At 38.9% G+C, this 10161-nt stretch overlaps 1 protein-coding gene across 2 annotated transcripts in view; it reads left to right on the top strand.

Moving 5' to 3' along the window:
• The window catches only part of LOC139417253 (peptidylprolyl isomerase H (cyclophilin H)), a 35372-nt gene extending 29455 nt beyond the window's left edge, over window positions 1–5917 (top strand). Inside the window, exons 4-9 of one of the 2 annotated variants that reach the window (XM_071166504.1) lie at window positions 334–378; window positions 730–772; window positions 1131–1223; window positions 1402–1489; window positions 1582–1622; window positions 5147–5917. In XM_071166504.1, the coding sequence (XP_071022605.1) occupies window positions 334–378; window positions 730–772; window positions 1131–1223; window positions 1402–1489; window positions 1582–1622; window positions 5147–5215 (379 nt within the window). In that variant the 3' untranslated portion in view covers window positions 5216–5917. The remainder of the gene's footprint in view (window positions 1–333; window positions 379–729; window positions 773–1130; window positions 1224–1401; window positions 1490–1581; window positions 1623–5146) is intronic. The other variant, XM_071166503.1, reaches the window with a different exon arrangement.
• Window positions 5918–10161: the final 4244 nt, after the last annotated feature.

Here is a 10161-nt window from a genome sequence, read left to right on the forward strand (position 1 = left end):
CCCAACATTTTCTATAATTTCTTTCATTTTGAAAATGTGCAGTAAGAAAAAATTGAATTTATTTTCATTTTAAGGCAGCAAGGGCTGCGTAGACTTTCACTAGCGACTGTATATTTCCAAGTTAACAGTAATATGTCTGGTTTGTGAAACTTAATGTTTATTACTTTTCATGTGAATGCGCTATCTTTAACTACCTAGCGCTGACTTGAAGGTTTTGGTGAACTAGCCTTCCTTAAACTTTAGAGGCTTTCTGTATACTCTGCTGACTTTTATATCAATACAGCAAAGGAGGCAGTACCATGTTAATTTATCTGTACAAACTCTCTTCTACAGAAAAGATGGTGTCCCTATCGGATTTAAAGGCTGCACCTTCCACAGGTATGCTTGAGTGGGATGATGGAAGAAGATGTGACAAGTGTTACTTTACATATATTTTTGATCTGACATCAAATCACAATAATGGATATTGTGATAGGCTAGGCATGGTGTCTAAGAAGCAACAACATGCATATTAAGTTATTATTGAATCCATAAAACCTATATCTTGATGGGGTGTTTAGTGTCTTTGTGTTGGTAATGCTTTTGTTCGCAAGCACGTTCTTACGCGTTATGATTTGGTAAGATACAATATGAATATTTTTGTATAATTGAATTTGATTGTTAGATAAAAAGCTCCTCAGTCTGTTGCCAGTTTGAAAGTTTATTTTATTTTTTTGCCTCCTCTACTAGGGTGATAAAGGACTTCATGATCCAAGGCGGGGACTTTGTAAATGTAAGTCAATTCACTGCTCTTTGTTGTTTCTGATTTGTTCTTTTAGAATTCCAGACAAACTGTTAGTTTATGCCGTTATAACTACTATTTTTTGCAGCATGTCCTTTATCTGCACTGCGGTGCAGGTTAACTTTGTCATGTACCCAACTGTAATAGTGTGCTACGGAGTTGGAAGCCGCACATATCTGCTATTCGATAAGTCAATTAAATAGGGTGCGAAATATGTAGCGGGCTCGGCGGACTATCGCTCTCTGTGACTCTGGACTCTGTATTAAATTACCAATACATTAGCATTACAATCTACTTCTAATCTAATTTGTCCTCCTTTGTTTCCCTTGACCCTGTGGTGCACCTGTAGGGCGATGGGACAGGTATCTGCAGCATCTACAGAGGACCATTTGCAGATGAAAACTTTAGAATGAAGCACTCTGCTCCTGGCCTCCTATCCATGGTACCTTTTTTTATTTCAGACAAAAACTCACACGTATGCGCACACACTGCTGTTCATACACACATGTTCCATTGGAGACATTTAAACATTTGATATGAATAGACATAGATTATAACTGATGTTATTGGTTAATGTAGGTGAAGCATCCAGTAATAACCCTCCAATCCGTCCTCTGCAGGCAAACAGTGGCCCCGGAACCAATGGCTGTCAGTTTTTCATTACCTGTACGAAATGTGACTGGCTAGATGGAAAGCATGTGGTCTTCGGTTAGTATTACTATATTGTGGATTACAATGGATAAGATTTAACATGTTGTATGTGTATTTGGCTCATAAAATATTGTATTTCAACATTTCAGGGAAAGTGGTCGACGGCTTGCTCGTCATGAGAAAAATTGAGGTAAAAGCTCTTGATTTGATAAGGGTTTGTGCCCAGGGCAAGATATACAGTGAGGGGGGGAAAGTATTTGATCCTCTGCTGATTTTGTACGTTTGCCCACTGACAAAGTAATGATCAGTCTATAATTTTAATGGTAGGTTTATTTGAACAGTGAGAGACAGAATAACAACAAAAAAATCCAGAAAAACGCATGTCAAAAATTTTATAAATTGATTTGAATTTTAATGATGGAAAAAAGTATTTGACCCCTCGCAAAACATGACATAGTACTTGGTGGCAAAACCCTTGTTGGCAATCAGAGGTCAGACGTTTATTGTAGTTGGCCACCAGGTTTGCACACATCTCAGGAGGGATTTTGTCCCACTCCTCTCTGCAGATCTTCTCCAAGTCATTAAGGTTTCGAGGCTGACGTTTGGCAACTCGAACCGACAGCTCCCTCTACAGATTTTCTATGGGATTAAGGTCTGGAGACTGGCTAGGCCACTCCAGGACCGTAATGGGCTTCTTCTTGAGCCACTCCTTTGTTTCCTTGGCTGTGTGTTTTGGGTCATTGTCATGCTGAAATACCCATCCACGACCCATTTCCAATGCCCTGGCTGAGGGAAGGAGGTTCTCACCCAAGATTTGATGGTACATGGCCCCGTCCATCATCCCTTTAATGCGGTGAAATTGTCCTGTCCCCTTAGCAGAAAAACACCCCCAAAGCATAATGTTTCCACCTCCATGTTTGAGGGTGGGGATGGTGTTCTTGGGGTCATAGGTAGCATTCCTCCTCTTCCAAACACGGCGAGTTGAGTTGATGCCAAAGAGCTCCATTTTGGTCTCATCTGACCACAACACTTTCACCCAGTTGTCCTCTGAATCATTCAGATGTTCATTGGCACACTTCAGACGGGCATGTATGTGTTTTCTTGAGCAGGGGGACCTTTTGCGGGCGCTGCAGGATTTCAGTCCTTCACGGCGTAGTGTGTTACCAATTGTTTTTTTGGTGACTATAGTCGCAGCGGCCTTGATCATTGCCCAGATCCTCCGGTGTAGTTCTGGGCTGATTCCTCACCGTTCTCATAATCATTGCAACTCCACTAGGTGAGATCTTGCATGAAGCTCCAGGCCGAGGGAGATTGACAGTTCTTTTGTGTTTCTTCCATTTGCGAATAATCGCACCAACTGTTGTCACCTTCTCACCAAGCTGCTTGGCGATGGTCTTGTAGACCATTTCAGCCTTGTATAGGTCTACAATCTTGTCCCTGACATCCTTGGAGTGCTCTTTGGTCTTGGCCATGGTGGAGAGTTTGGAATCTGATTGATTGCTTCTGTGGACAGGTGTCTTTTATACAGGTATCAAGTTGAGATTGTGCTCCTAATCTCAGCTCGTTACCTGTATAAAAGACACCTGGGAGCCAGAAATATTTCTGATTGAGAGGGGGTCAAATACTTATTTCCCTCATTAAAATGCAAATCAATTTATAACATTTTTGACATGCGGTTTTCTGGATTTTTTTGTTGTTATTCTGTCTCTCACTGTTCAAATAAACCTACCATTACAATTATAGACTGATCATTTCTTTGTCAGAGGGCAAACATACAAAATCAGCAGGGGATCAAATACTTTTTTCCTTCACTGTATAATGATGATCCTCAACAAAGATCAAACTTTAAGGGCCGGTGAGTTCCATGGAAGTAGAAGCAGGGAATACTGTTCTTAGATAATCCAGATTTAGAAACGTGATTTCAGAGCCATGTTTTAACCTTGGATTACATAGTATTGGATTATTGAGTCCTTGACTGTGCTAGAGTATAATAAGGCTAATTTATCATCTGAATTAGTCGCTTAGTAGATCTAAATAACATTGGGGCTGTTTTCTCGACACAGATTAAGCCTAGCCCTGGACTACAGAGAATTCTCCATTGATTTTGCTTTTTAGTTCAGGACTAGGTTTAAAGGGCAACTGAACGCAAACACTAATTTATCTGAAAATGGCTTATGTGGCATTGATATTAGTTATAAAAAGTTATTCCAGAACCAAAATGGACTAAAAAGTGTGAGTAGGTTCATTTTGGTTATTGAGTCCGTATACTCCAAAACATAGTTTTGTGAGATTTGTGTAATCGAGGTCATCACGATACATGAGGTTTTGGTTTGGATTACAATCATGCCTACTAGCATAGGATTTTAACGCCTAGGGAGAATTTTCATGCACAGAGAAACAGCTGCATTTATTGCGCTTTATTCAATCATAGCAGTGAACCGCCACAGACACTGAGACAGACCTGCCCATTACACAGCGCCTTGGACTTGGACCTGTTTACATAAGACAACACGTCGCCAATGTTATGTTGAAAGAACACTTGGCCCTTAGCCCTTTATGGAGTGGCCACTTCCTGGTGTGTTTCATAGTGAGCACTTCAGTCTGCCACTATTTTGGGCAAAATGAGAATTGAGACGATGTGCACTTATATCAACTGACACTTGTCAATATAAAAAAAAGTCTAAAATCATTTGCAAGCATTTTGTGTCCTGCCGCGACCTGTTTTGTAACATGATCTGCAATGAAACATTGCCAGACAGACGTATAGTCTAGTAATAGATAGTGAGAAAGTTGTATAAAAACTCAACGGCACCAAAGCACACACGTTGCATGATAAGCTAATTTTGCTAACTTGGGCAGCTACTAGCTAGCTTCATTGACAAACAGAGATGGAACTTTGCTTGCTAGCTAGTGATTTTTGGGCACTGATACACAGCGGGTAGCAGCTTGTGCTTTATTTACGATAGTTTAACAGCTTGCTGCTGATGAAGTTGTAGACGTTCTCAGAAATCAGTCCTGAGCGCAGACTCCATACTGTCTGCAGTGCACTTTTTTTTATACAAATGTTTTTAACTTGAGAAATACTGCACCAAACACCTTAGCTAGATATGAAATTGTGTGACTAAGACCTCAGCAAAAATGTCAAAATGACAGATTTCATGATTTAGCTTAGATTAATTCTGACTGTTTTTGAGGAAGTGGTAGTGATTATGTTGTTGCTACTGTGCCTCAATGACAAAAAACAACTGCCAGGGTACAATAAACTAAACACATCCAAACCGTACCACATCCCCAAGACCAAAATCTTGTTTTTCATAATGAGCAGCAGAAAAACATGTGGAATCATTAATCTGCTCTTTAATCCGTGTCCCGGAAACTTCCCCATTGTGTTTCTTGAAAGCAGACATATGTTGTTGTATAGTCGGTCAGATTTGACTATACATATCTGGCTGGGGGGGGGGGGGGATCTTATTTTAACCTCAACCCTTCTACACTTCAGAGTACACACTGTTTAGACATGAGAATATCTGTCGCCAGTCCCAAGCTGTTTGCAACAACCATCTGATTAATATACGTCAGAATTATTTGTATACAGTACATCTATTGCTGGTAGTAGAACCCTAATTTGGTCTCCAACAAATGTCGTAGTGTAGAAATGACTGTACCATTTAAGAATGTTATATTGAACGTTATCTGGACTCTTCTTTCCCACAGAACGTTCCTACCGGCCCAAACAACAAGCCCAAGCTTCCCATCCTCATAGCTCAGTGTGGGGAAATGTGACTCAACTTACAGGGCAAGTTTCTTTTTTAGGACAGACACACAACCTCTTTTTGTACTTGAATAAGTGTGTTCTTTTCCCATGTTTGCGCTCAATAGACATCAACCAAATTCTGTTTACTTCTGTAAGTTGAGTGGAGGTCAGTCTGTCAGTTTGCCACACAATCATGATGTCTCCTATGAATAGTAAAGCTATACAAATTGCCAACACTTTTGCATTGCTTGAGTCGTTAAAATTCAGAGACTGTAAATCTAGGATGTAGGACATCTTGGACATCAACTAGACTTGAGCCTCATTACTCCTTACCAAAAAAATGTTTCAGTTCAAAGTATCACCAATCGATACATTTTCTATGTGTAATTCGATAACTCACTAGGAATTGTATAGACTACTGTAGCTTACTCAAATGTTTTCTCAATGTCTAGCTATGAATAACAATTATTGGAAATTCAATGTTTTGTATGGAATCTGTTGCCTTTTTATAAATGGATAATATAAATGTGCTTTTTGGTGCAGTGGTTTTGTTCAGTAGTTGTTTTTCAAAATGTCAGGTTTTCAACAATTATTTGGTATCCCCCACCAACAATGTATGTGAGTAACAAGACATTGAGTTTTCTTATAGCCTAAACAGAATAGATTCCACATATGGACAATATTGAGGTATATCAATTTGTCAGGTATAATAAATTAACTTCTTTGTCAACTATGCTGGTATTCTAATTTATTAAGACATTTAAACTGATGAACCATATTATATATTAGGGTTGAGAAGCAATCTCAAAGGCATTCACAAAGTTCCTCAGGTAATGGATGGACTATAAGTTGGACAAAATCTGACCTTTTTTAAAACAGGACTTAAAGAAAATACGCTTCCCAACCCCCACGCCTGAACTCGCCTTGGACCCTTTCCCTCTCAGTACAAAAGAATCCTTTCAGATGGAGCTCGGCTCTCTTATGGAGCAGGAAGAGTTTTTGGGGGGCTTGGTGGGAGGCTTCTGGGGTCAATGTTAAAGGCCGTCTTTGTGTGTGACAACAGGGTCCGACCATTAACAACAGGCTCTTCACACATCAACCAGTACTCATAAACCATGCCAGCGGGGCATTAACATGACAAAAGATGGGGGGGTGGTTTGGGGCTGTTTCACACTCAGGCTTGGGCTGGCTGGCTGTCTAGTCTACCACACTGGCAAGTGGATCCTTTTACATGTTGGATTTTAATCGAGGACAATGATGACAATTTAGCAGTGGTGTAAAGTACTTAAGTAAAAATACTTGAATGTACTACTTTGGGGTATCTGTACTTTACTATTTATATTTTTGACTACTTTTACTTCATTCCCTAAGAAAAGATTGTACTTTTTACTCCATACATTTTCCTTGACACCCAAAAGTACTCGTTACATTTTGAATGCTTAGCAGGACAGGACATTTGTCCAATTCACGCACTTATCAACCAAACATCCTTGGTCATCCCTACTGCCTCTTGATCTAGCGGACTCACTAAACACACATTCTTTGTTTGTAAATTATGCCTGACTGTTGGAGGGTGCCTGTTGGTATCTGTAAATTAATAAAACAAGAAAATGGTGCCATCTGGTTTGCTTAATTTAAGGTTTTTTTTAAATGATTTATACTTTTATACATTTTAAACCAAATACTTTTAGACTTTTACTCAAGTAGAATTTTACTGTGTGAATTTTACTTGAGTTATTTTCTATATTTACTTTTACTCAAGTATGACTGTTGGGTTTGTTTGATTTGAGGTATACTGTTGATAGGAAACCCAAGTCCCTTCCTGTGAAAATGAGCCAAATCTTTTTGGATAGAAACGCCTCTTGGTGCTGCTACAGACTAAAGAGAAACACTTCTCATAACAGTTGAAGTCGGAAGTTTACATACACCCTTAGCCAAATAGATTTTAAATCATTTTTTCACAATTCCTGACATTTAATCCTAGTAAAATTTCCCTGTCTTAGGTCAGTTAGGATCCCCACTTTATTTTAAGAATGTGAAATGTCAGAATAATAGTAGAGAGAAGTAAATATTTCAGCTTTTATTTCTTTCATCACATTCCCAGTGGGTCAGAAGTGTGCACACTCAATTAGTATTTGGTAACATTGCCTTTAAATTGTTTAACTTGGGTCAAATGTTTCAGGTAGCCTTCCACAAGCTTCCCCCAATAAGTTGGGTGAATTTTGGCCCATTCCTCCTGACAGATCTGGTGTAACGGAGTCAGTTTTGTAGGCCTCCTTGCTCGCACACGCTTTTTCAGTTCTGCCCACAAATGTTCTATAGGATTGAGGTCAGGGCTTTGTGATGGCCACTCCAATACCTTGACTTTGTTGTCCTTAAGCCATTTTGCCACAACTTTGGAAATATACTTGGGGTTATTGTCCGTTTGGAAGACCCAAGCTTTAACTTCCTGACTGATGTCTTGAGATGTTGCTTCAATATATCCACATAATATTCCTACCTCATGATGCCATCTATTTTGTGAAGTGCACCAGCCCCTCCTGCAGCAAAACAACCCCACAACATGATGCTGCCACCCCCGTGCTTCACGGTTGGAATGGTGTTCTTCGGCTTGCAAGCATCTCCCCCTTTTTCCTCCAAACATAACAATGGTCATAATTGTCAAACAGTTCTATTTTTGTTTCATCAGACCAGAGGATATTTCTCCAAAAAGTACGATCTTTGTCCCCATGTGCAGTTGCAAACTGTAGTCTGGCTTTTTATGGCGGTTTTGGAGCAGTGGCTTCTTCCTTGCTGAGCTGCCTTTCAGGTTATGTCGAAATAGGAGTCATTTTACTGTGGATATAGATACTTTTGTGCCCGTTTCCTCCAGCATCTTCACAAGGTCCTTTGCTGTTGTTCTGGGATTGATTTGCATTCTTCGCACCAAAGTATGTTTCTCTCTAGGAGAAAGAACGCGTCTCCTTCCTGAGCGGTATGACGGCTGCGTGGTCCCATGGTGTTTATACTATTGTTTGTACAGATGAACATGGTACCTTCAGGCGTTTGGAAATTGCTCCCAAGGATGAACCAGACTTGTGGAAGTCTACAATTTTCTGAGGACTTGGCTGATTTCTTTTGATTTCCCATGATGTCAAGCAAAGAGGCACTGAGTTTGAAGGTAGGCCTTGAAATACATCCACAGACACACCTCCAATTGACTCATTATGTCAAATAGCCTATCAGAAGCTTCTAAAGCCATGACATCATTTTCTGGAATTTTCCAAGCTGTTTAAAGGCACAGTCAACTTAGTGTATGTAAACTTCTGACTCGCTGTAATTGTGATACAGTGAATTATAAGTGAAATAATCTGTCTGTAAACAATTGTTGGAAAAATGATTTGTCATGCACAAAGTAGATGTCCTAACCGACTTACCAAAACGAGTTTGTTAACAAGAAATTTGTGGAGTGGTTGAAAAACGAGTTTTAATGACTCCAACCTAAGTGTATGTAAACTTCCGACTGTATACATATCAGCCAAAAATGATACACAAAAGCTGTAATATGATAGAGATGTGCCTAGAACTATGGCTATTGAATAATATCCTTTATTTGTAAAGCGCAATTTCATAGTGACCAGCTTTTTTTTCATAATAAAGAATGCATATAAAAACAATGAAACATAATAAATGGTAAAAGCAGCATAGAATAATACAAATTAATACAAACACATTGGAATAAGATGTTAAAAAGGAAGACAAAAGTTAGCAAGACCTAATTACAAACCAAACTAAAGAGGTTGAATTTTAACCTTGCTTGTAAAAAAAAAAATGGTTACTCTTTTTTGCCTCCTTCCTTTTTAGATGACGTGGTACAGCATTCCAGTTGTGGGTTGTAAAAGCTAAAAGCCGCTTCAACGTTACCTCCCCACTTGACAGTAATGTGTGTACGGAATTCCAGAAAAATCTGGAAAATACTTAGAAATTGCCTTTGAGCGCTCTATTAATAGCTCCTAGAATAATCTGCTCTTTACTTTTGATGTCAGCAACTATAGACATTACTATACGGTTACAGCAACTGACTAATAGCCTGCATTGTTTAAGGGCACTCTTTTTTTAAAAATGATGCTGGGACACAACAGGACACTTGACATTCATGAGAGCACCCTGGAACCTACCTCGTTCCTATTCTCTTTTCCCAACCCACAGCCATTCCAGTGGGGATTTTGGCGCCACTCCGGCCATGATAACCAAACTGAAACATGTCCAACTTTTATAACAACTAAAGGATAGGCTAGGTAGCTACCAGGCAGAGTGGTACATAGCTAGTGGAGACTGGTAATTGTGAAATAACAACGTGAAGGGTACAGTTAAAATCAGAGCATCCCTTTCAAGAGTTTAAAGACTGATACTGACTCCAACAAGCTCATGTAATATATGATTCACAGAGAATAAAAATGAAAAATATGAATTATTCATTATTTCATTATTATTCATTTGTTATTTTCATTCATTCATGTATAATAATGATTGATCCCACTTAAAATGACTAAGGCATAATGAAACCTTCACCGTTCATCAGGTCTATATAGATGCTTCAGAAAACATTCATAAGCAATTGTTTATAGTTATAAAAGGGTGACAAAAGGCTTGTGCCACTGTCATATTTGGCAAATCACCGGAAGGACCTTTTAAATCCCTCATATGACTTTGCTTAGGCCTTTGTGATTTGTGAAAGATGTATGTAGTGCTTATGAAGACTTTATGAATGCTCTATAAACCCTTCAAGTCGTTGTTAGTTTAAAATGATGAGGACCAACATTTTATACAGACCTACAGTAGCGGTCAAAAGTTTGGCCACACCTACTCATTCCAGGATTTTATTTTTATTTTTACTATTATCTACATTGTATAATAATAGTAAAGACATCAAACTATGAAATAACACACATGGAATCATGATGTAACCAAAAACGTGTTAAACAAATCAAAATAT

Source organism: Oncorhynchus clarkii, chromosome 9 (genome assembly GCF_045791955.1).
Source record: "Oncorhynchus clarkii lewisi isolate Uvic-CL-2024 chromosome 9, UVic_Ocla_1.0, whole genome shotgun sequence".
NCBI lineage: Eukaryota > Metazoa > Chordata > Actinopteri > Salmoniformes > Salmonidae > Oncorhynchus > Oncorhynchus clarkii.